This window comes from Eucyclogobius newberryi, unplaced genomic scaffold, assembly GCF_026437365.1.
Source record: "Eucyclogobius newberryi isolate DKJ021-1_F unplaced genomic scaffold, fEucNew1.0.hap1 SCAF_20, whole genome shotgun sequence".
NCBI lineage: Eukaryota > Metazoa > Chordata > Actinopteri > Gobiiformes > Gobiidae > Eucyclogobius > Eucyclogobius newberryi.
In genome coordinates, this window is record NW_027315835.1 from 30057893 (window position 1) to 30084526 (window position 26634).

The following is a 26634-nucleotide window of genomic DNA, read 5'->3' on the forward strand; positions in this document are numbered from 1 at the left end:
ATCTAATGTGCTGTCTTTGGACCCTCACCGCCAGCAAGCAAAGACATCAGGATGCATTACAGCTTTGACTTTGCAAAGCAGGTACTAATAATAGTGCAAATGCAGAATAGCAATTATAGAGACATACGTCTTAATCAAATGTCATATGTATTAATCTAATATCCTTTCTCTCTCCCACCGTCCAAAGACATGCATGTGTTAGGCAAAATTGGTGACTCTAAATTAGCCCTAGTGAATGAATGTGACAGTCACCCGCGACCCCGAAAGGGAACAAGCGGTAGAAAATGGATGGATGGATCCTTTCTCTCTCTCTCTCGGTCTACTACAGATACACTTTATATTGAAACTCTCACATTGTGTTAAAAAAAAAAAAAAGTTAATGAGTGTTTTATGTGAAATAGTTAGCCATTTCTTAAATGTCCTGTTATTTGTTTACAGCTTTGATGCCAAGAGACCAGGTGTGGTGCTTGCGGAAAGTCACTGTGAAGCAGAACCAGTGGCATCTGTTTATAAGAGTTCTTCTATTAAGTGTTTTTTAAACTTCCTATAAGTTACTGTCCTTTCCCCCTGTATCTACTGCGTTGTAACATTAAAGGCTATCTTATCTTATCTTTTGTTGTTTGTGTTGAATCATTCAGTGCACCATTGTTGGTGAATCACCTGTGAATTATGTTTATCGACAAATGCAATGAACCCTATTCTCATTCTGATTCTTTGATTCTATTCAGGGCCTTTTGTAATCCAAGTATTTCCATTTTAATACAGTAACTTCTAATTCTGATTCAAGTCCAGTTACCATCAATAACAACACTCCTCTTGAGTCTTCAGTGACAGCTGTAGGGGAAAGTGGTGTCAGTGTGACAGGGGGGAGGGCTTATCTCAATGAGATGCAAATGAGCCCCGCCCCCTGTGACTCTGGGCTCACTCCGGTGAGAAACTTTAGAGGCCGTTTTCTCAGTGAAAGGTTTTGAGAGGTGTAACATTCAAATGAGCACAACTTACTCAAATATGATCAGATCTACATGAGTGAGACATCATTGGAAAGCTTTGAATTCACACTTTCAGAATCTGTGAATAACTCAAAATGTCTCCGGGTAGACATGTACCTGCTTTATCCACGGTCAGACACATATGTTCCGGAGCCTCCTGGGCCCCTCCCTCCTTGTTTCGGGCATGTCCCACCGGGAAGAGGCCCCGGGAAGACCCAGGACACGGTGGAGGGACTATGTCTCTTGGCTGGCCTGGGAACGCCTCGGGATCCCCCCGGAGGAGTTAGAGGAAGTGTCTGGGGAGGGGGAAGTCTGGGAGTCCCTGCTTAGACTGCTAGCGGGTGGGGGAGCGGGTGGGGCAGCGGGTGGAGGAGTGTGGGTGGAGGAGTGTGGGTGGGGCAGCGGGTGGAGGAGTGTGGGTGGGGGAGTGTGGGTGGAGGAGTGTGGGTGGGGCAGCGGGTGGAGGAGTGTGGGTGGGGGAGTGTGGGTGGAGGAGTGTGGGTGGGGCAGCGGGTGGAGGAGTGTGGGTGGAGGAGTGTGGGTGGGGGAGTGCGGGTGGAGGAGCGGGTGGAGGAGTGTGGGTGGAGGAGTGTGGGTGGAGGAGCGGGTGGAGGAGTGTGGGTGGAGGAGCAAGTGGAGGAGTGTGGGTGGAGGAGCGGGTGGAGGAGGTGGTGGTGCCGGGGGTTCCTGTACAGGTCTTATACTGAGAGTCATGTGGTGCCGGGGGTTCCTGTGCAGGTCTTATACTGAGAGTCATGTGGTGCCGGGGGTTCCTGTACAGGTCTTATACTGAGAGTCATGTGGTGCCGGGGGTTCCTGTACAGGCCTCACTGGCAGACAGTGGGTGAGTGAATTGGAGGAGGTCCTGTGTGATCTGTACCTTGAGCTGTCTTCGGACCCTCTCGATGAAGAACCTCCAGCAGTTGTCCCTGGAGTCCATGGCCCCAGAGCTGCGCACCTCAGGCCTCACTGTGGAGATGATGTTCTCCAGCTCATCATCCGCAAACAGGTCTGGGATCTCTCCTGCAACAGAGGAACTGTCAAACTGTACTGCAGTTACCGTGTCACAAATGTGATAACATTCTATTACAATGAAATGATGACTTTGCTCCACACGTGCGTTACGCTCGTGTCATGTCAAAAATAATCAGGCCTGTGCTGTATTTGACTCACAAGTATTATTATCAGTCAGAGGACGGTTTAGCAAAAGAATGTTTATGTCCGTCAACTGGACTGTGAGTCACGGCCTTAAATGTGTCTGCAGGGAGGAGCTACGTCTGAAGGGAGGAGCTACATCTGAAGGGAGGAGCTACATCTGAAGGGAGGAGCTACGTCTGAAGGGAGGAGCTACATCTGAAGGGAGGAGCTACATCTGAAGGGAGGAGCTACGTCTGAAGGGAGGAGCTATGTCTGAAGGGAGGAGCTACATCTGAAGGGAGGAGCTACATCTGAAGGGAGGAGCTACGTCTGAAGGGAGGAGCTACGTCTGAAGGGAGGAGCTACGTCTGAAGGGAGGAACTACGTCTGAAGGGAGGAGCTACGTCTGAAGGGAGGAGCTACGTCTGAAGGGAGGAGCTACGTCTGAAGGGAGGAGCTACGTCTGAAGGGAGGAGCTACGTCTGAAGGGAGGAGCTACGTCTGAAGGGAGGAGCTACGTCTGAAGGGAGGAGCTACAGCTGAAGGGAGGAGCTACGTCTGAAGGGAGGAGCTACGTCTGAAGGGAGGAGCTACATCTGAAGGGAGGAGCTACATCTGAAGGGAGGAGCTACATCTGAAGGGAGGAGCTACGTCTGAAGGGAGGAGCTACATCTGAAGGGAGGAGCTACATCTGAAGGGAGGAGCTACATCTGAAGGGAGGAGCTACATCTGAAGGGAGGAGCTACGTCTGAAGGGAGGAGCTACATCTGAAGGGAGGAGCTACATCTGAAGGGAGGAGCTACATCTGAAGGGAGGAGCTACGTCTGAAGGGAGGAGCTACATCTGAAGGGAGGAGCTACATCTGAAGGGAGGAGCTACATCTGAAGGGAGGAGCTACGTCTGAAGGGAGGAGCTACATCTGAAGGGAGGAGCTACATCCGAAGGGAGGAGCTACATCCGAAGGGAGGAGCTACGTCCGAAGGGAGGAGCTACATCTGAAGGGAGGAGCTACATCTGAAGGGAGGAGCTACATCTGAAGGGAGGAGCTACGTCTGAAGGGAGGAGCTACATCTAAAGGGAGGAGCTACATCTGAAGGGAGGAGCTACGTCTGAAGGGAGGAGCTACATCTGAAGGGAGGAGCTACATCTGAAGGGAGGAGCTACAGCTGAAGGGAGGAGCTACGTCTGAAGGGAGGAGCTACATCTGAAGGGAGGAGCTACATCTGAAGGGAGGAGCTACATCTGAAGGGAGGAGCTACATCCGAAGGGAGGAGCTACATCCGAAGGGAGGAGCTACGTCTGAAGGGAGGAGCTACATCTGAAGGGAGGAGCTACGTCTGAAGGGAGGAGCTACGTCTGAAGGGAGGAGCTACGTCTGAAGGGAGGAGCTACATCTGAAGGGAGGAGCTACATCTGAAGGGAGGAGCTACGTCTGAAGGGAGGAGCTACGTCTGAAGGGAGGAGCTACATCTGAAGGGAGGAGCTACGTCTGAAGGGAGGAGCTACGTCTGAAGGGAGGAGCTACATCTGAAGGGAGGAGCTACATCTGAAGGGAGGAGCTACGTCTGAAGGGAGGAGCTACATCTGAAGGGAGGAGCTACGTCTGAAGGGAGGAGCTACGTCTGAAGGGAGGAGCTACATCTGAAGGGAGGAGCTACATCTGAAGGGAGGAGCTACATCCGAAGGGAGGAGCTACATCTGAAGGGAGGAGCTAGCTACATCTGAAGGGAGGAGCTACATCTGAAGGGAGGAGCTACATCTGAAGGGAGGAGCTACATCTGAAGGGAGGAGCTACATCTGAAGGGAGGAGCTACGTCTGAAGGGAGGAGCTACATCTGAAGGGAGGAGCTACATCTGAAGGGAGGAGCTACATCTGAAGGGAGGAGCTACGTCTGAAGGGAGGAGCTACATCCGAAGGGAGGAGCTACGTCTGAAGGGAGGAGCTACATCTGAAGGGAGGAGCTACGTCTGAAGGGAGGAGCTACGTCTGAAGGGAGGAGCTACGTCTGAAGGGAGGAGCTACATCTGAAGGGAGGAGCTACATCTGAAGGGAGGAGCTACGTCTGAAGGGAGGAGCTATGTCTGAAGGGAGGAGCTACATCTGAAGGGAGGAGCTACGTCTGAAGGGAGGAGCTACGTCTGAAGGGAGGAGCTACATCTGAAGGGAGGAGCTACATCTGAAGGGAGGAGCTATGTCTGAAGGGAGGAGCTACATCTGAAGGGAGGAGCTACGTCTGAAGGGAGGAGCTACGTCTGAAGGGAGGAGCTACATCTGAAGGGAGGAGCTACATCTGAAGGGAGGAGCTACATCCGAAGGGAGGAGCTACATCTGAAGGGAGGAGCTACATCTGAAGGGAGGAGCTACATCTGAAGGGAGGAGCTACATCTGAAGGGAGGAGCTACGTCTGAAGGGAGGAGCTACATCTGAAGGGAGGAGCTACATCTGAAGGGAGGAGCTACGTCTGAAGGGAGGAGCTAACTAAACTAAAAATAACACAAAGTAGTATTGAGATATCCTAAACTGTGAGAAGTTTTACACCTAAACCAAAAACAAGGAAACAATCGAGTTAAAGCTAATGCTAATGCAAATGCTACGCTTCAGGAGCATCAAGAATGATTTATATAAATATTTTTCCATTTTTCAAACATTTCAAAACACACAACATGGAACAGAACCAAAGAGAACGTGGCAAATGCAAGAAAAACACAAGATGAAAATGAAACTATGGCACATCAAGTCCTTTATCCACGAGTTCTGAGGCAAAAACACATGGTTTCGACAGTGAGTGGGACGACACACACTTTTCCGACATAATTCAGTCCAAACATTTGTGGTTCTCCACATATATTTCCCCTTCTTCATCAGTCAAAATAAAATGACACCTACACATTTATTTTTCATGTAATTAGTGGTGTGGCTGCCCAAAATGTTACATACATTTACAGAATATAACATATTGGAAAGACCCGTAGGTTTTATGAGATAGGAAAGGACAGTGTGACATGGGGATGAGAGAGAAGGGAGGACATGCAGCAAACTGTCAGAGTCAGGACCCTGCGGTGGCTGAAGCCTCGTCCTCCGGCAGCACGGGAAAGTCAAAGGGTCATGGTCGTTGCTTCATTTAATTGATTGGTTATAATAACTACTTATTTGTTTCTCCAAGACTTTTAGTCTTTAGTTTAAAAGATATTGAATTTGAAATCAATATTACAACATTACAATGTGAATAGTACAATTTTGGTACATTTTTTATGTTCCAAATCACTTAAATGTGTTTCTTGTAGATGTATAATGTGTATTTTAGCTTAATATGTTTGATCATTTGATAGAGTTAAAAATATCTTTAACTTTAACGTGTGACTGATTGTTCATTTACTAATCTTAGAAAACTCTGGTCAAAAACAACACACAAACATCCTGGTACCGAAGAACTGGATGTACCACCTCCCCAGACCACGCCTCCCCAGACCACGCCTCCCCAGACCACGCCTCCCCAGACCACGCCTCCCCAGACCACGCCTCCCAAACCACGCCTCCCAAACCACGCCTCCCCAGACCACGCCTCCCAAACCACGCCTCCCAGACCACGCCTCCCCAGACCACGCCTCCCAGACTCACGCCTCCCCAGACCACGCCTCCCAAACCACGCGTCCCAGACCACGCCTCCCCAGACCACGCCTCCCAGACCACGCCTCCCCAGACCACGCCTCCCAGACCACGCTTCCCAAACCACGCCTCCCAAACCACGCGTCCCAGACCACGCCTCCCCAGACCACGCCTCCCAGACCACGCCTCCCCAGACCACGCCTCCCAGACCACGCCTCCCAAACCACGCCTCCCAGACCACGCCTCCCAGACTCACGCCTCCCCAGACCACACCTCCCAGACCACGCTTCCCAAACCACGCCTCCCAAACCACGCGTCCCAGACCACGCCTCCCCAGACCACGCCTCCCAGACCACGCCTCCCCAGACCACGCCTCCCAGACCACGCCTCCCAAACCACGCCTCCCAGACCACGCCTCCCAGACCACGCCTCCCAGACCACGCCTCCCCAGACCACACCTCCCAGACCACGCCTCCCAAACCACGCCTCCCAAACCACGCCTCCCAGACCACGCCTCCCCAGACCACGCCTCCCAAACCACGCCTCCCAGACCACGCCTCCCAGACCACGCCTCCCAAACCACGCCTCCCCAGACCACGCCTCCCAGACCACGCCTCCCAAACCACGCCTCCCAAGACCACGCCTCCCAGACCACGCCTCCCCAGACCACGCCTCCCAGACCACGCCTCCCAAACCACGCCTCCCAGACCACGCCTCCCAGACCACGCCTCCCAGACCACGCCTCCCAGACCACGCATACCAAACCACGCCAACCAAACCTCGCCTCCCAAACCACGCCTCCCAGACCACGCCTCCCAAACCACGCCTCCCAGACCACGCCTCCCCAGACCACGCCTCCCAGACCACGCCTCCCAGACCACGCCTCCCGGACCACGCCTCCCAGACCCCGCCTCCCAAACCACTCCTCCCAAACCACGACTCCCAAACCACGCCTCCCCAGACCACGCCTCCCAGACCACGCCTCCCAGACCACGCCTCCCAGACCACGCCTCCCAGACCCCGCCTCCCAAACCACGCCTCCCAAACCACGCCTCCCAAACCACGCCTCCCCAGACCACGCCTCCCCAGACCACACCTCTCCTCCCCCACCTTCTGTATATATATATATATATATATATATATTTGGCCCCAGACGAGAGCATGGGAACAGACAACATCACGTTACAATCATCTCTCCCTTCAAAGCAACATGAATGTATTATTATTCGACAATTACTTGAATTCACATTCCCAACGTTGGTGGTTCAATGTCTTGCTGCAGTTCAGTTTTCTGTGTTTTGCAGTGAGGAGCACGTTTCCTTTGTCCTAGAAACAAGCTCCGGGATCAACTTCTCCACAAAGAGATTGTTCCTTCTGGACCTGGACTCCAAATCCAGAATATTTAAAAGTCTTGTTCTCCGTTGGCAGTTTCACTACGTCGTCCTTCAGGTCCTCGTCCTTCAGGTCCTCATCCTTAAGGTCCTCATCCTTCAGGTCCTCGTCCTTCAGGTCCTCGTCCTTCAGGTCCTCGTCCTTCAGGTCCTCGTCCTTCAGGTCCTCGTCCTTCAAGTCCTCGTCCTTCAGGTCCTCGCCCTTCAGGTCCTCGCCCTTCAGGTCCTCGTCCTTCAGGTCCTCGTCCTTCAGGTCCTCGTCCTTCAGGTCCTCATCCTTCAGGTCCTCACCCTTCAGGTCCTCTTCCTTCAGGTCCTCGTCCTTCAGGTCCTCGTCCTTCAGGTCCTCGTCCTTCAGGTCCTCGCCCTTCAGGTCCTCGTCCTTCAGGTCCTCGTCCTTCAGGTCCTCGTCCTTCAAGTCCTCGTCCTTCAGGTCCTCGCCCTTCAGGTCCTCGCCCTTCAGGTCCTCGTCCTTCAGGTCCTCGTTCTTCAGGTCCTCTTCCTTCAGGTCCTCGTCCTTCAGGTCCTCGTCCTTCAGGTCCTCGCCCTTCAGGTCCTCGCCCTTCAGGTCCTCGTCCTTCAGGTCCTCGTCCTTCAGGTCCTCGTCCTTCAGGTCTCATCCTTCAGGTCCTCGTCCTTCAGGTCCTCGTCCTTCAGGTCCTCGTCCTTCAGGTCCTCATCCTTCAGGTCCTCATTCTTCAGGTCCTCATCCTTCAGGTCCTCACCCTTCAGGTCCTCGTCCTTCAGGTCCTCGTCCTTCAGGTCCTCGTCCTTCAGGTCCTCGTCCTTCAGGTCTCATCCTTCAGGTCCTCATCCTTCAGGTCCTCATCCTTCAGGTCTCATCCTTCAGGTCCTCGTCCTTCAGGTCCTCGACCTTGAGGTCCTCGTCCTTCAGGTCCTCGTCCTTCAGGTCCTCGTCCTTCAGGTCCTCGTCCTTCAGGTCCTCGTCCTTCAGGTCCTCAACCTTCAGGTCCTCGTCCTTCAGGTCCTCGTCCTTCAGGTCTCATCCTTCAGGTCTCATCCTTCAGGTCCTCATCCTTCAGGTCCTCGTCCTTCAGGTCCCCGTCCTTCAGGTCTCGATCCTTCAGGTCCTGATCCTTCAGGTCCTCGTCCTTCAGGTCCTCGTCCTTCAGGTCTCGTTCTCATCCTTCAGGTCCTCATCCTTCAGGTCCTCATCCTTCAGGTCCTCACCCTTCAGGTCCTCATCCTTCAGGTCCTCACCCTTCAGGTCCTCATCCTTCAGGTCCTCATCCTTCAGGTCCTCATCCTTCAGGTCCTCATCCTTCAGGTCCTCTTCCTTCAGGTCCTCATCCTTCAGGTCTCATCCTTCAGGTCTCGTCCTTCAGGTCCTCGTCCTTCTGGTCCTCGTACTTCAGGACCTCGTCCTTCAGGTCCTCGTCCTTCAGGTCCTCTTCCTTCAGGTCCTCACCCTTCAGGTCCTCATCTTTCAGGTCCTCATCCTTCACGTCCTCATCCTTCAGGTCCTCATCCTTCAGGTCCTCTTCCTTCAGGTCCTCATCCTTCAAGTCCTCTTCCTTCAGGTCCTCATCCTTCAAGTCTCATCCTTCAGGTCTCGTCCTTCAGGTCCTCATCCTTCAAGTCTCATCCTTCAGGTCCTCATCCTTCAGGTCCTCATCCTTCAGGTCCTCTTCCTTCAGGTCCTCATCCTTCAAGTCTCATCCTTCAGGTCTCGTCCTTCAGGTCCTCGTCCTTCAGGTCCTCGTCCTTCAGGTCCTTGTCCTTCAGGTCCTTGTCCTTCAGGTCCTCATCCTTCAGGTCCTCATCCTTCAGGTCCTCGTCCTTCAGGTCCTCGTCCTTCAGGTCCTCGCCCTTCAGGTCCTCGTCCTTCAGGTCCTCATCCTTCAGGTCCTCATCCTTCAGGTCCTCATCCTTCAGGTCCTCGTCCTTCAGGTCCTCGTCCTTCAGGTCCTCATCCTTCAGGTCCTCATCCTTGAGGTCCTCACCCTTCAGGTCCTCGTCCTTCAGGTCCTCGTCCTTCAGGTCCTCACCCTTCAGGTCCTCGTCCTTCAGGTCCTCATCCTTCAGGTCCTCGTCCTTCAGGTCCTCGTCCTTCAGGTCCTCGTCCTTCAGGTCCTCACCCTTCAGGTCCTCGTCCTTCAGGTCCTCATCCTTCAGGTTCTCGTCCTTCAGGTCCTCACCCTTCAGGTCCTCATCCTTCAGGTCCTCATCCTTCAGGTCCTCACCCTTCAGGTCCTCGTCCTTCAGGTCCTCATCCTTCAGGTCCTCATCCTCCAGGTCCTCGTCCTTCAGGTCCTCGTCCTTCAGGTCCTCATCCTTCAGGTCCTCATCCTTCAGGTCTCATCCATAATGTGTGAAATATGCTGCTCCGCCTCCTTCTCCCCGCTCAGCTCCACTATGTCGGCTTACATTCTGTCAAGCCTGGCATTTTTGTTCCCCACTCTCACCTCTGCTCTCAATGAGGCAATGTCATGCTGAAGGGCCACCTGTTGTAAAGTTATGTCTGCTCCGCCTTCCAATAGGGACGGTTCTGGAGACTCCAGACCGGGAGCTTTACTTAGCGGCAGCTTTCAGCAGTGCTGGGCTTGTTAGCCGTGTTAGCTTGTGAGACGCTCTGTTTTCCACTGAGGCCACGGTCCGTCCGCTCTGACTGTTTAGCTCCCTTAGCGTTAGCTTTTCCGTGTTTACACTTGCTTCTCGTTTCTTGGGATTATGTGGGTGAAACTGATTTCTTCAGGCACATTTGGGCAGTAGCGGCGCGAGTGCGTGTCTCCAAGTCATAACCAGAAGTCCAGGGGCATTAATGATTATTATGCTAAATATGACTCAGGTGACAGTTTAACTTGAGTGGACTTAACAAACAACATAGAGTCTTTACTGTAAAGCACTAGTGTTACTTTCAATGTCGTTTGAGAGTGAGACACATCACTCTGATGTGAGACAGGCCAGGGACACGTGTTTCTGAGTTATTTCAGTTACACTGTTTTTGTTTTTTGGTTCTACACTTGTTGGTAAAGAACTCCAACTGTCCCAGCGAAAGTGTCCTGCACTCATGGGGCATCAGTGCGTCCCCTCTGCAGCGTCCCCTTCCTTCTGCAGCGTCCCCTCTGCAGCGTCCCCTCTGCAGCGCTGCAGCGTCCCCTCTGCAGCGTCCCCTCTGCAGCGTCTGTATGAATGTATTGTCTCTGTCCTTGTCCAGGCCTGAGGTGTCACTGCGGCTGCAACGTTTCGGCTCTATTTATGTGAGAAATCTTATGAAAACTGTTTTAGATTTAGAATCTGCACAGATTTAAAGAAAACATTGTAATGGGCCAGAACAGATCCTGAGTATAATGTACCAAGAGATAATGTGATATTATAATTTTGAGAAATGTTCATCTCTGGATGTTCGGTTCATCAGGTGCACTCTGATGAACCGAATATTATATGATATAATATGATATATTATTTATACATTAAGAGGAGACATTTCATCTGCACAAGTTGTACTGTGTTAATTCTTCTCATGATTATGTTCAGTAAGGCAGCTTCCTCCAGTCTCTGTAGGAGCCAGCAGATCCCGTGGGGTCTAAGTGACTTTAGAGTTAATGATAAGTTCTATCCCTGGAGGTTGAAGTGAGACTCAAAGTTTATGGATGGTAAAATTACACAGAAGTGTCATGAATTAACTTTCTAAACTTTTTGAAATTACACTGCATGTTCATTTTAACACATGCACATTATTGATGACTTTCTTTTGTACATTCAATAATCAAAATTGCAGATGCTTTAAAACCATTTTTTGGGGGAAATTGGATGATGTTGTTGTTGTTGTTGTTGTTTTATGGCGGTTGGCGTCAGAGTGTTGCATCACTGCCAGACTTTATTCCTCAGACTTTGTCGTAGTCCTTAAAAGTCCTTCTTCCATTACTTTGGTGTTACAAAGAGCGTTAGAACATCCTCCTGCTCCTCGTCCTCGGCTCAGTCTCCAACACACCCCAACTCTATAACTGACTAAGTAAGTACTACAGCCTCAGGCAAACCCTGTGCTATATAAGTAAGTACTACAGCCTCACACAAACACTGTGCTATATAAGTAAGTACTACAGCCTCAGGCAAACCCTGTGCTATATAAGTAAGTACTACAGCCTCAGGGTTTGTGCTATATAAGTAAGTACTACAGCCTCAGGGTTTGTGCTATATAAGTAAGTACTACAGCCTCACACAAACACTGTGACTAGAGCAAGAACGTTCCGCTGATTGAACTCCCGCTCATTATTCCAAAACCACAAGGCCGACCCGGTCCTCTCTCTGTCATCAGCCTCACAGCGAATCAGCTCGTGCTCGACAGTCTCTGGCACCCGACAGTGACCACACAGACTGGTCAGATGTTTGACCAATTGAGTCCAGTATGGCCCAACCACATTCGAGCAAAGGCGTGTTCCTGCCCATGGACCCGCAAGGACCCACAGCACCCTGTACGTGATAGAGACGCCGTCCAGTATCACAACGACTCCAAAATTCCTGCCAAAGGCCGACCACGTGACTCTTGATGTTGTTGTTGCTTTTAATGGTGATTAAAGCTCTATGTTCTCACAGCTCTATGTTCTCACAGCTCTACGTTCTCACAGCTCTACGTTCTCACAGCTCTACGTTCTCACAGCTCTATGTTCTCACAGCTCTACGTTCTCACAGCTCTACGTTCTCACAGCTCTACGTTCTCACAGCTCTACGTTCTCACAGCTCTATGTTCTCACAGCTCTACGTTCTCACAGCTCTACGTTCTCACAGCTCTACGTTCTCACAGCTCTATGTTCTCACAGCTCTATGTTCTCACAGCTCTATGTTCTCACAGCTCTACGTTCTCACAGCTCTATGTTCTCACAGCTCTATGTTCTCACAGCTCTACGTTCTCACAGCTCTATGTTCTCACAGCTCTACGTTCTCACAGCTCTATGTTCTCACAGCTCTACGTTCTCACAGCTCTATGTTCTCACAGCTCTATGTTCTCACAGCTCTACGTTCTCACAGCTCTACGTTCTCACAGCTCTACGTTCTCACAGCTCTATGTTCTCACAGCTCTACGTTCTCACAGCTCTATGTTCTCACAGCTCTACGTTCTCACAGCTCTATGTTCTCACAGCTCTACGTTCTCACAGCTCTACGTTCTCACAGCTCTACGTTCTCACAGCTCTATGTTCTCACAGCTCTACGTTCTCACAGCTCTATGTTCTCACAGCTCTACGTTCTCACAGCTCTATGTTCTCACAGTCTATATCGAGGGGTATTTTTTTGTTGAGAGCAGGATTTGAACCATTAACCTTCGAATAACCAACTGTGCCACTGCCACCCACAGATTCCTTAACCAACCACTAAACGAGAGCAATAGCTTCTCTAAATGACAATGGCAAATGAAAATAATTCATTTTCTAAAGTAAATGTTTGACCTGCTGAAAAACCAAAATGTGGTATAATGACATAGATAGTTATTATACAGCACTATACCACTGAACTCAAGTCAAACTATGATCAATATGACCCACCCCACCTACCCCTGTGGCCCCTCCCAGAGTGTGTGGCCCCTCCCAGAGTGTGTGGCCCCTCCCAGAGTGTGTGGCCCCTCCCACAGTGTGTGGCCCCTCCCACAGTGTGCTTACCTGAGGCCAGCAGGTCATTGACCAGGACCAGGAACTTATCGTCTGCAACCTGAGCATCGGTCATCAGGAAAACCACACCAATGTTCTTGAGTCCAGCTTTAATGTAGAGGGAGGCCAGGTCACTCTGCTCACATGCAGGGAGAGAAGGGGGAGGGTCAGGTGAGAGAAGGGGAGGGTCAGGTGAGAGAAGGGGGAGGGTCAGGAGAGAGAAGGGGGAGGGTCAGGAGAGAGAAGGGGGAGGGTCAGGTGAGAGAAGGGGAGGGTCAGGTGAGAGAAGGGGGAGGGTCAGGAGAGAGAAGGGGGAGGGTCAGGTGAGAGAAGGGGAGGGTCAGGAGAGAGAAGGGGGAGGGTCAGGAGAGAGAAGGGGGAGGGTCAGGTGAGAGAAGGTGGAGGGTCAGGAGAGAGAAGGGGAGGGTCAGGTGAGAGAAGGGGGAGGGTCAGGTGAGAGAAGGGGGTGGGTCAGGTGAGAGAAGGGGGAGGGTCAGGTGAGAGAAGGGGAGGGTCAGGTGAGAGAAGGGGGAGGGTCAGGTGCGAGAAGGGGGAGGGTCAGGAGAGAGAAGGGGGAGGGTCAGGTGAGAGAAGGGGAGGGTCAGGTGAGAGAAGGGGAGGGTCAGGTGAGAGAAGGGGGAGGGTCAGGAGAGAGAAGGGGGAGGGTCAGGTGAGAGAAGGGGAGGGTCAGGAGAGAGAAGGGGGAGGGTCAGGAGAGAGAAGGGGGAGGGTCAGGTGAGAGAAGGGGGAGGGTCAGGAGAGAGAAGGTGGAGGGTCAGGTGAGAGAAGGGGGAGGGTCAGGTGAGAGAAGGGGGAGGGTCAGGAGAGAGAAGGGGGAGGGTCAGGTGAGAGAAGGGGGAGGGTCAGGAGAGAGAAGGGGGAGGGTCAGGAGAGAGAAGGGGAGGGTCAGGTGAGAGAAGGGGAGGGTGAGGTGAGAGAAGGGGGAGGGTCAGGTGAGAGAAGGGGAGGGTGAGGTGAGAGAAGGGGAGGGTCAGGAGAGAGAAGGGGAGGGTCAGGAGAGAGAAGGGGAGGGTCAGGTGAGAGAAGGGGAGGGTCAGGAGAGAGAAGGGGGAGGGTCAGGTGAGAGAAGGGGAGGGTCAGGTGAGAGAAGGGGGAGGGTCAGGAGAGAGAAGGGGAGGGTCAGGTGAGAGAAGGGGAGGGTCAGGAGAGAGAAGGGGAGGGTCAGGAGAGAGAAGGGGAGGGTCAGGAGAGAGAAGGGGGAGGGTCAGGTGAGAGAAGGGGAGGGTAAGGTGAGAGAAGGGGGAGGGTCAGGAGAGAGAAGGGGAAGGGTCAGGTGAGAGAAGGGGAAGGGTCAGGTGAGAGAAGGGGAGGGTCAGGTGAGAGAAGGGAAGGGTCAGGTGAGAGAAGGGGAGGGTTAGGTGAGAGAAGGGGAGGGTCAGGTGAGAGAAGGGGAGGGTCAGGTGAGAGAAGGGGAGGGTCAGGTGAGAGAAGGGGGAGGGTCAGGAGAGAGAAGGGGGAGGGTCAGGAGAGAGAAGGGGGAGGGTCAGGTGAGAGAAGGGGGTGGGTCAGGTGAGAGAAGGGGGAGGGTCAGGAGAGAGAAGGGGGAGGGTCAGGAGAGAGAAGGGGGAGGGTCAGGAGAGAGAAGGGGGAGGGTCAGGTGAGAGAAGGGGAGGTTCAGGTGAGAGAAGGGGGAGGGTCAGGTGAGAGAAGGGGGAGGGTCAGGAGAGAGAAGGGGGAGGGTCAGGAGAGAGAAGGGGGAGGGTCAGGTGAGAGAAGGGGGAGGGTCAGGTGAGAGAAGGGGGAGGGTCAGGTGAGAGAAGGGGAGGGTCAGGAGAGAGAAGGGGAGGGTCAGGTGAGAGAAGGGGAGGGTCAGGAGAGAGAAGGGGAGGGTCAGGTGAGAGAAGGGGAGGGTGAGGTGAGAGAAGGGGGAGGGTCAGGTGAGAGAAGGGGAGGGTGAGGTGAGAGAAGGGGAGGGTCAGGAGAGAGAAGGGGAGGGTCAGGAGAGAGAAGGGGAGGGTCAGGTGAGAGAAGGGGAGGGTCAGGAGAGAGAAGGGGGAGGGTCAGGTGAGAGAAGGGGAGGGTCAGGTGAGAGAAGGGGAGGGTCAGGAGAGAGAAGGGGGAGGGTCAGGTGAGAGAAGGGGAGGGTCAGGTGAGAGAAGGGGGAGGGTCAGGAGAGAGAAGGGGGAGGGTCAGGTGAGAGAAGGGGAGGGTCAGGAGAGAGAAGGGGAGGGTCAGGTGAGAGAAGGGGGAGGGTCAGGTGAGAGAAGGGGAGGGTCAGGTGAGAGAAGGGGGAGGGTCAGGAGAGAGAAGGGGGAGGGTCAGGTGAGAGAAGGGGAGGGTCAGGTGAGAGAAGGGGGAGGGTCAGGAGAGAGAAGGGGGAGGGTCAGGTGAGAGAAGGGGAGGGTCAGGAGATAGAAGGGGGAGGGTCAGGAGAGAGATTATTCCTACAGCATTTGAAGATTCTGATTCTTAGCAACTTCCAATTGTTTTAGTTTGTCTTGCAGATCTATTAGCTTTTACAGCCTTTTTTTCTTTTTGGTCGAGGCAAGAGCAATAGTTTTACCTCACAAAACAGCTTTAGCTGAAACCCAGAGGATGGGTCATTTTCACCCGTTTCATATGTGTTTCTTGAACAAAAGGTCATTAAGCAGACATTAGCATTAAACTTCCCCAGAGTGTTTTTTGTTTTTCTTCCATGTCTATGGTGCTGTGCATGATCATTTAGATCTAATGTAGCTTTAGTGAACATAAAAGTAGTCAATTTTAGTATAGATTGTATGTTAGAGAAATGGGTGTATTGGCGAGCATTTGGATTCATCTCCCTTAAATAGTAGAAAAAGCTTCAGTTGTTTCATCTGGACTCAGTTTGAAAAAAAAGACGTTTCGACTCTCATCCAAGAGTCATTGTCAATAACAGAATTTAGATCGAGAACTCCGATATTAATACTGTTCTGTGGTAAGCCCCGCCCATTGGGAGGAGCCTTCCTGAAGTAGAAAGAGTTGTTTGTTTCAACAGAAACTCCCTCCTTGTATCTACCGAGCCTATTCAGAATCTTAATGGGCTATTAGAATCCTCTTTGTCTTTGTGAGACCCTGGCTCAACCACCCTGAGTACCTGATTAGCATCTGAATGTCCTGGTCCTCTACCTTTCCAGGGGTTCAGAATCCCATTATAAATAACAGGAAGATTAAACCTTAGCCCTCCATTTCTGTTTAAAGAAGGTCTTTCTTTTTTAACAAAAATAGCTTCCTTGACTCCTCTTTCAAACCATCTTTTCTCCTGCTTAAAACCTTCACCTCACCGTCTTCAAACGAGTGATTAGAGGCTTCAAGATGGAGATGCACGGCAATTTGAGGTCCTGAACTTGTATTTCTTCTGTGCTGATAAAGCCTCTTGTGTAGAGGCTGTTTCGTCTCACCTATGTAACATTCTTTACAGCTTTCTTCACTGCATTGGATCGAATAAACTACATTGCTCTGTTTTTGAGTCGGCAATTTGTCCTTTGGGTGAACCAGTTTTTGTCTTAAAGTGTTTCCTGGTTTAAAATAAACAGGGACTTCGTGTTGTCTAAAAATTCTCTGCAGTTTTTCCGACAGGCCAGACACATAAGGGATAGAAACACCCTTCCTTCTCTGTTCAGTTTCCCTTTTGTCCTGCTTCTTGGTTCTCTTCACTCTGTTGAGGGCCCAAGCGGGGTAACCACAGGCTGAGAGGGCATTTCTCAGCCTGTGTATAGCAGAGGGCATTTCTCCCTTAAATATCTCATGTAATAACAGAAATCCTTCTAAATGCAATGGTTTGTCCCTGCGTAACCTTAAACACTTGTTTAATTTGTGTTATGCAGAAAACCACCATTGTTAATAGCTAAAAATGACCAGTTTTCAAAAATGTAAATATCTTCAATGAGCAGGTCCGTAGGAAGGAACAGAGATGATAATTAAGGAAGACTGAGAAATGGATAAAGCGTCTGGACTCTAGTTCCACCTGGGATATTTGCAGGTATTATCTCCATTACCATGACTTTAAACTGTGTGGTAAACTTTGCAGTGTGTGGAGGAAATAAAAGTGCTACGCAATAGCATAATTTACATTTTTTGTTCTAATTGCGCATTTGTGCTCTGCAAATCTGTGTTTAAAGCTTTTAGTGAGTGCGATGTAGAAGCAGTCGCAGTCGCAATTCAGACAGTAAATGAGTAGTATTGCAGTTTTCATAATCACGATCATGAAAGCTTTTCTCTCCTCTGGGATCCTGTAGTTTTGGTATCGTGTGTGCAGTAATTGCATTAGCCACACTGAACGATGCCCACAGGTTTGGGAAAGTGAAAGATGCTCTGTGCGATAGAAGAGAGGGATGCTGTGTAGGATGTTTGGTCAGTGGTCCTGTTGCATGGATTCTTTTTGAACAGGTCATGCCTTTCAATTGTGCAGATCATTCTAGTAATGATTATGTATTCGCTATTTGTTTCCTGCCAGATGCCGTACTTGTTAACAGTGTGCATGCTCCACCTTACGGTATGCGTATAGAGAAGTAGTTCCACTCTGTTGACGCAGTCACGCTGTAAAGCTGTTACTACAAAGTATGATTAAACACAAGCTAATCCTTGACAAAGACTCCTCGCTCATTTCGACAAATTGATTTGGTTTTTGATAGAGCCTCTTTAAATCGCTGGTACATTTCATCGGCTTGTAGTTCAAATGAATGTGTGGAATATTGGAAACTAAGCCGTGTGGGTTTCTGTTGGCTTCCTTTCTGTAGATGGAGGTACGTAAAGATCCCATTGAGTTGATTATTTTCCCTCTAAAGTAAAGTCAAAGAGAATAATGTTCATTTGAATAACGAGCCTGACGAGCTGGAGCTTCTACCGTGTCCCGGGCTGATCAGGTGCTTTGCATTTGTTTGATGGTAAAGTTTATTGTATGTGTCCAGTGGACTAAAAAAAGGAATGACTTTATAAACTGGTGAACCGGGGCCCTTATGGGGCCCTTATGAGGCCCTTATGAGGCCTTTATGAGGCCCTTAGCTTGTTAAATCTGTGGTGCTTTGTCCTTCTTTCCTTTCCACAGTTATCCAACTTCTGTTTAGAGTTTGGACATGAGTCACCAAATACACACTGGATGTTCAGGTGGCCCATTAAAAGTGTGGTCCTCTGTAACCATGGAGTCAGTGTCGTGCCTGAGCAGAATGTGACAGGAGCTGCTGATGTCGAGGTGTCAGTCTGAATCCCACTCAGCTGCAGTTAGGGGCCCACGAGCAAACTAAAGTCACTGTTGACCTGGATCCTGCAGGTCTGCACTGACGCTCTCTCTCTCTCTTCTGGATCGAGTTAGGGTTAGAACAGATACAGCACAAATACGTTCATAGGATTTTCAATTAACTAGTTATAACGAGTTAAATAGTTCACTTTTCCTGCTTGTCTCAAATATGTTATTTCTTTGGTGGCAATGTTCAAAAGTTTGTCAGAATTTATTGAATGATGTGTTTTTATTGCTTGAAATAACTTGAAACATGCACTGTTACTGTGAGCAGACTGGTGTCTCCACAGATCTGACCTGTAACTGGGCCTGGAGGCACAGTCTCCATGGGGAAAGGGAAGTTTAACATCAAACTGTGGATTATTACACATGAAAAACACAATGTGCCTGTGATACAAAAGGACTTGTTCTGCCCCATCTGAGAGAGGGACACGCCCACTCAGCTTCACATGGACCAAACATGTCACTTCATAGTGTTTCTATTCAGAAAGTGCAGATGTCACGACTCTGACTCCTCCTCGGGCGTGGCATGTGGAGGATGCAGCGCTCAGCTTCTGACAGTGAAAAGAGGACAGCACTCTAAGCAGAATGTAGGACAACATGCCCAAAGCAGAGCCGAGGGTCCACCTCCACGTGGCTTTACCTGAACCAGGGAGACAGGGACATAGAGGGGCTGTCCCACTGGTCACATGACACATCTGCTGCACACGCACAACCAGCAAGTCAATGCACCAACCTCAATAACTTTGTCAAAGCAGGAAAAAATATGCAAGAGCTTTAGGTAAATATGAAACAAATACACTGAACAAAAATATAAACTTAACACTTGTTTTTTCTCCTATTTTTCATGAGCTCAAACATATAGAACTTTTTAGTTATACACAAATATTGTTTATTTGTCCGGCTAAATCCCCCAGGGCTCAAAAACTTTTTATTCAGACTGGCTTTTAACACAATGTAGTGACACTTTATTTTGTAGTTTGTTTTTACATATTGTACTTTTCAGACTTTAAGCCGCTGGGGGGCATTTGACACACTGTAGAAGAAGACGTCAGTGTTCTCTGTATTTTAAGCTTCAAAATGCTGTGTTTTGTTACAATCCAACTCATATTCACTGAGATATTAGTGGAATTATGTCTGCTGCGCTGCAGGTGCACGGCAGGTGCGCTGCAAGGGCACGGCAGGTGTGATGCAGGGGCACGGCGAGACCCCGGTTCAAAAGACGGTGCGGCCCGTCTTGTACAATAAATGTTCTCTTTTTACATTTGGTGGGTTTTTATTCAGGAGGTTCTAGAGCCTGAACAGGAGGGTCATGTTCTGCTTTTGTGTTGCCTTGACTTTTATTGTGAAGCACTTTGCTCACTGTATAAAGGGCTCTATAAATAAAGGTTGTATGATTGATTGACTGACTTAATAAAATAATTGCAGTATTCGTAATTTGGAAATTGTGTTTTTTGGCGACACAGATACAGTATCTCAGGTTTATGATATTCAAAATGAAAATCTTACATTAAAAGTGTTCCTAATCTTAGCCAGACTCGGGGTCACATACACATTCACAACATCTAAAGCCTGTACTAAATCTGCCACTGTACAAGGGTTTGTTAAATATGATAAGATAAGATATTCCTTTATTGTCCCAGATGGGGAAATTTCATAATGTCTTATGTTTGTGAAAAGGTGTTTAAACTGCTCAAATAGATTATATCAAAAATGTATTGGTCATGACAATCTTTAAAGTGCTTTGTAAAAATATATATATTTTATGGAGTGGTTTCTACAGAATAAGGTGCATCCTGAGAGGCCCCCGAGAGGCTCCCGAGAGGCCCCCGAGAGGCCCCCGAGAGGCCCCCGAGAGGCTCCTGAGAGGCCCCCAAGAGGCCCCCGAGAGGCTCCCGAGAGGCCCCCGAGAGGCTCCCGAGAGGCCCCCAAGAGGCTCCTGAGAGGCTCCAGAGAGGCTCCCGAGAGGCTCCAGAGAGAGTCCCGAGAGGCTCCTGAGAGGCTCCTGTGGATGAACGTCAGCAGACATATGTATCGTGGTCAGTGTCTGAAAAGCACAGGCCACAGTGGTTTCCCAGGCGACCGCTTCAACACTGTGACTGTGTCTGGCAGAGTGGAGCTGTGTGGAGCTGTGTGGAGCTGTGTGGAGGAGTGTGGAGGAGGAACCTTGAGGTCACTGATGCCGTAACCTTTCCTCAGGGTGATCTGGAACACCTCCAGGCCTGAGATGAAGGCAGCCAGACGGGTGAGGCTCTGCTTGCCGCTGCCACCCACTCCCACCAGCAGGGCGCTCCCCCGAGGACACTCCAGGATGCGGCTGATGCGGCAGCTGTGGGCGTGGGCACAGGGACCAGAGCTGAGTCAGCAGAACAACACTTTATTGTAAACTCTGGATCAGACGAGCTTTGAAATGATGAAAAATGACAAAAGTGGCTCTGATAATGCTGCGCAGAGGAAAGTAGTTGAGATAGAATGTCCGAACATTAAAAGTGCAAATTGTAACCTTTTCAGGTGAGGGTGTGCCACCTGCTCGACTCTATGACTGTTTCAGAGCATGGTATAAAACAGTATGTTGAAAAGATGATAGAATATGTCCTTGTTTCAAAGCATTGCTAATGTAAAACATTATTTGAATTTGTTGGTTGTTTAAAGATGACATAGGTATAAGGATATAAGCTAAATGCTTAGGGTTCGGGGTTAGGGTTAACCTAAGGAGTTAAACACCATTTTTAAAATCAAGACATTTCGACGTCCATCTGAAAAGTCTTTTTCAATTAACTAGTTATAACGAGTTAAATAGTTCACTTTTCCTGCTTGTCTCAAAGATGTTATTTCTTTGGTGGCAATGTTCAAAAGTTTGTCAGAATTTATTGAATGATGTGTTTTTATTGCTTGAAATAACTTGAAACATGCACTGTTACTGTGAGCAGACTGGTGTCTCCACAGATCTGACCTGTAACTGGGCCTGGAGGCACAGTCTCCATGGGGAAAGGGAAGTTTAACATCAAACTGTGGATTATTACACATGAAAAACACAATGTGCCTGTGATACAAAAGGACTTGTTCTGCCCCATCTGAGAGAGGGACACGCCCACTCAGCTTCACATGGACCAAACATGTCACTTCATAGTGTTTCTATTCAGAAAGTGCAGATGTCACGACTCTGACTCCTCCTCGGGCGTGGCATGTGGAGGATGCAGCGCTCAGCTTCTGACAGTGAAAAGAGGACAGCACTCTAAGCAGAATGTAGGACAACATGCCCAAAGCAGAGCCGAGGGTCCACCTCCACGTGGCTTTACCTGAACCAGGGAGACAGGGACATAGAGGGGCTGTCCCACTGGTCACATGACACATCTGCTGCACACGCACAACCAGCAAGTCAATGCACCAACCTCAATAACTTTGTCAAAGCAGGAAAAAATATGCAAGAGCTTTAGGTAAATATGAAAATGTTATTTTGTTGAATTATGTTCTAATGGTGCACTGGTTTTAGCTCCTCCCCTGCAGTGTCCGACCGCAGAGACACTTTTGAATTGTATGAGAGAATGTTAAATAGACAGTCAGGATGTCTATGTCTAGGATGGTGCTGGGACACTGTACAAAATTAAAGTACTTCTCCCAAAATACCTGCATCCTGCTGTATCAGACGCCACAGGGAATGGACAGGGCGACTTTGCTTAGAACGCTCTAATATTGCTGTCATAAGCCCTTTGTTATGCTAAACTAGACGAAAGTCCTGTTAGCAAGTTAGTGTTAGCTTATAATGCATGCCTTTTTGTACCACCTACTGCAACATGAAAAGTGATGTCTTCTGGATGTGGCGCAGACTGACTAGACACGCTGATATTTTCAGCCACAAACCGAGGAGCAAGACGCCGTATGAGACTGAACCCGAGAAAGGCAAGGGAGGCCAAGCTGAAGGACTATGGACTTCCCTACAAGCTAATAATTCTAAAGCTAACAAAATATGAAAAGAAATATTCTGGATTTGGAGTCCATGTACTGCAGGAACAATATCAGACTTGTGGGGACCGAAGAACGAGGAAGGAGACGAGCTTCCTCATTCGAGAGCTTATGTCTGGCACTGGAGCTGCAGACGCTTCCATCACTGTAGGACGAGCACGTCGCCTGGACAAGAAGCTGATAAACCACCAAGATAATGATGTTTCCAAACCACCGTGAGAAGGAGCCTGTCATGAAGATAGAGATAGAGAGGCCAGAAGGTCTTGCACAAGCTCATGAAATGAGTCAACAACAGGCAAAGTCTGTCACATGTGTAATTTAAGGCTCTCACAGACAAGTCTTCTGGAGACTTCTGAAGGTAAAAAGACACATGCTCCTCCCACAAAAACAAAACCCAGAGAGCTGAGCAGCAACAAGAGATGGATCCATCCCCGTGAGGCATGTGAGTTTATGTCATGGTCGTATAATAAGACATTTATGATGTTTTGAAGAGACGGATGTTTTTTGTGTGACATATTTGATTTGAGCATCTGACTATTACATGTCAGAAGCATTATCGTGACAAAGAGGACGCAGGGTCAATGCCAGCTTGTTTGATGACATTTTGTTTAAGGAAGACCTATCTAGAGGGAAATTACTTTTGGGATGCTGCTAAAGTAAAGATTATAGCCTGTGCGTCGGCAAAAGAGAAACAAAGGGAGAAAAAGCTAAAAACTACAACACTCAGAGTAGGGTAAATGTCTGAGTTCCCGGTCTTGATTGGCAGATTGAGAATGACCCTCGGGTTGAGAGTCGATACGTTTAGATTTTCCTAAAAAGTCCAGCTGATACAACTGAATCTTTTTCTACAATCGAACACTCATGGACGAGTGAGGGACGACACCGAGAATACAAAATATAAGAAATAAATAGCTTTATACGGCCTAGTAATAGTTCTCTGTGGAGACTGTTGCACAAATGTGCAGCAGGTGAAAGACTGAGTCCATATTCATGCAGCAGCAGCAGGAACATGGACTTGTGATGTTATTTCTGATATGAAATGTTGATGTCACAGACAAGTTGCTGCTCAAACTCAATATGAGCTCTAGATTAAGATGCTCTGAGTGACACTTATGTTTGTAGTCACAGTCAGAGCTCACAGCAGCTTCACTTTGTCATGTTCATACTTTATTTCATCACAGAAGTTTGTTTTCTGGTTGTTAGCTCCACATTAGCTCCACATTAGCTCCATATTAGCTCCATATTAGCTCCATATTAGCGCAGCTTTTAGCAGAGCTCTAACATACACAAAACTGTCTTTTTCTTTCTTCAACATGTTTTCCAAAACCACACGTCTCTTTCCTCGCTCAGATCTCTGCTCAAGTCTGTATAGTTTAGTGCGCGTCGGCACTTCTCGCTCCAGCAGCACAGCAGCACTGAGCAGCGCAGTGGAGGGGCAGCTGCTGCAAAGGACTGTAAGAATCATATTTCTATCGATAAAAATGTTATATATCTACCTGATCTAGATTAGATGTATTGCTAATCTGGACAGAAACTCTCCTGAATATGTGAGGACAGATGGGAAACAGAAGGTAATCTCACTTTGGCAGACGAGGAGTGGGAAGGTGTGCGAGGGCCCCATGGTTCACGGGTCTGGAGGGACATTTGCTGGAGGAATGTGTCACGTTTTTCATGACACCAAGTCAAAGTGGCCATTCTTCACAGAGCTGAGCTGTAGAGGAGGAAGTGTGTGCTCTAGCATGGGCGCAGTGGACAGGAGTGTGCTATTGGCAGCAGCTTTATTCAGATATACATATTTATGAGAAGAGGAGAAGCATAAATGATGTGAATATAATGTGGTGCGTTTGGTATTTAAGTATGTCAAAGGCTTTAACGCTCAGATGTATTGACACGTCTTGTACTATTTGTTTTATTGTTTGCACTGTTAATTGCATTGTATTAGGCTTTTATACTGGTGACTATTATTGATTGATTTGTGCAAACAGTTCTGTCTCGAGATGTTTTCACTCTTACTTGAGCTATTTCACTGACCACTACTGACCACTACTGACCACTGACCACTACTGACCACTGACCACTACTGACCACTACTGACCCCTACTGACCACTACTGACCACTACTGACCACTACTGACCACTACTGACCCCTACTGGCCCCTACTGACCACTACTGACCACTGACCACTACTGACCCCTACTGACCACTACTGACCCCTACTGGCCCCTACTGACCACTACTGACCACTGACCACTACTGACCCCTACTGACCACTACTGACCCCTACTGGCCCCTACTGACCACTACTGACCACTGACCACTACTGACCACTACTGACCACTACTGACCATTACTGACCCCTACTGGCCCCTACTGACCACTACTGACCCCTACTGGCCCCTACTGACCACTACTGACCCCTACTGACCACTACTGACCACTACTTTGTGCTTTCACTAGAGACATATTATTCTGAAGGAACATCACTCCACATTCTAGATCCTCTCCCACTTTTGTCAGTGAGTGTTGTTGTGTTGTAAGTGGTGTTGTGTTGTTGTAAGTGTTGTTGTGTTGTTGTAAGTGTTGTTGTAAGTGTAGTTGTGTTGTTGTAAGTGTTGTTGTGTTGTTGTAAGTGTTGTTGTGTTGTTGTAAGTGTTGTTGTTGTAAGTGTTGTTGTGTTGTTGTAAGTGTTGTTGTAAGTGTTGTTGTGTTGTTGTAAGTGTTGTTGTGTTGTTGTAAGTGTTGTTGTAAGTGTAGTTGTGTTGTTGTAAGTGTTGTTGTGTTGTTGTAAGTGTTGTTGTGTTGTTGTAAGTGTTGTTGTTGTAAGTGTTGTTGTGTTGTTGTAAGTGTTGTTGTTGTAAGTGTTGTTGCGTTGTTGTAAGTGTTGTTGTGTTGTTGTAAGTGTTGTTGTTGTAAGTGTTGTTGTAAGTGTTGTTGTGTTGTTGTAAGTGTTGTTGTTGTAAGTGTTGTTGTGTTGTTGTAAGTGTTGTTGTGTTGTTGTAAGTGTTGTTGTTGTAAGTGTTGTTGTAAGTGTTGTTATGTTGTTGTAAGTGTTGTTGTAAGTGGTGTTGTGTTGTTGTAAGTGGTGTTGTGTTGTTGTAAGTGTTGTTATGTTGTTGTAAGTGTTGGTGTGTTGTTGTAAGTGGTATTGTGTTGTTGTAAGTGTAGTTGTGTTGTTGTAAGTGTAGTTGTGTTGTTGTAAGTGTTGTTGTGTTGTTGTAAGTGTTGTTGTTGTAAGTGTTGTTGTGTTGTTGTAAGTGTTGTTGTAAGTGTAGTTGTGTTGTTGTAAGTGTAGTTGTGTTGTTGTAAGTGTTGTTGTGTTGTTGTAAGTGTTGTTGTGTTGTTGTAAGTGTTGTTGTTGTAAGTGTTGTTGTGTTGTTGTAAGTGTTGTTGTTGTAAGTGTTGTTGTTGTAAGTGTTGTTGTAAGTGTTGTTATGTTGTTGTAAGTGTTGTTATGTTGTTGTAAGTGTTGTTGTAAGTGGTGTTGTGTTGTTGTAAGTGTTGTTATGTTGTTGTAAGTGTTGGTGTGTTGTTGTAAGTGGTATTGTGTTGTTGTAAGTGTAGTTGTGTTGTTGTAAGTGTAGTTGTGTTGTTGTGAGTGTAGTTGAAAGTGTTGTTGTAAGTGGTGTTGTGTTGTTGTAAGTGTAGTTGTGTTGTTGTGAGTGTAGTTGAAAGTGTTGTTGTAAGTCGTGTTGTGTTGTTGTAAGTGTAGTTGTGTTGTTGTGAGTGTAGTTGAAAGTGTTGTTGTGAGTGTAGTTGTGTTGTTGTGAGTGTTGTTGTGTTGTTGTTGTGTTGTTGTGAGTGTAGTTGAAAGTGTTCTTGTGAGTGTAGTTGTGTTGTTGTGAGTGTTGTTGTGTTGTTGTGCGTGTTGTTGTGTTGTTTTAAGTGTTGATGTGTTGTTGTGAGTGTAGTTGAAAGTGTTGTTGTGTTGTTTTGAGTGTTGTTGTGAGTGTTGTTGTGTTGTTGTGAGTGTTGTGAGTGTTGTTGTGTTGTTGTGAGTGTAGTTGAAAGTGTTGCTGTGAGTGTTGTTGTGAGTGTTGTTGTGTTGTTGTGAGTGTTGTTGTGTGTGTGTTCCACGTACATATGCGCCATGGCGTCTTCAAACAGCACCAGGCTCAGCGTCGCGTTCACCTCGTTGTACCCGTCCAGTGCCTCCAGGAGGGTCGTGCTCAGGCTGCTCCACGACTCCACGGGCATGTAGAGCGGCTCGCCCAGGCCGCGGGCAAAGTGCCAGTACAGGGTCATGTCCAGGGCGGGCGGGGCATCCTGGACACACGTGCACAATACAATGGCTTACATTCATCAGTCACTACTAACCTTAGCCCGGACTTTACATCATTCGAAAGGCCTCATATTCTGCATTATTATTCATTATTATTCATTATTATTCATTATTATTCATTATTATTCATTATTATTCATTATTATTCATTATTATTCATTATTATTCATTAGTATTCATAATTATTCATTATTATTCATTATTATTCATGCAACATCTGTGAAGAGCTCAAGAAGAAACATGGTTTTGCTCTTCCAGCCGCCGTGTTGGTGACACATGAAGGTCATAAACAGATGTAGAACAGAGAACTGAAGAACAGATGATGCCACATGGAGCATGTGGACACACGACACTATTGTGATGATACTACACTGTAAAGTTGCTAGCGTTAGCCGCATGCCTTAGCTTGAGATCTCCATCACATGAATAATGCAGCCCATTTGTAGTTT

At 48.4% G+C, this 26634-nt stretch overlaps 1 protein-coding gene across 1 annotated transcript in view; it reads right to left on the reverse strand.

Moving 5' to 3' along the window:
• The window catches only part of dnah9 (dynein, axonemal, heavy chain 9), a 649263-nt gene that overhangs the window by 327821 nt on the left and 294808 nt on the right, over positions 1 to 26634 (reverse strand). Inside the window, exons 49-52 of the mRNA XM_072455799.1 lie at positions 25985 to 26169; positions 20109 to 20271; positions 12740 to 12863; positions 1870 to 2012 (exon numbers count right to left, since the gene is read on the reverse strand). Of these exons, the coding sequence (XP_072311900.1) occupies positions 1870 to 2012; positions 12740 to 12863; positions 20109 to 20271; positions 25985 to 26169 (615 nt within the window). The remainder of the gene's footprint in view (positions 1 to 1869; positions 2013 to 12739; positions 12864 to 20108; positions 20272 to 25984; positions 26170 to 26634) is intronic.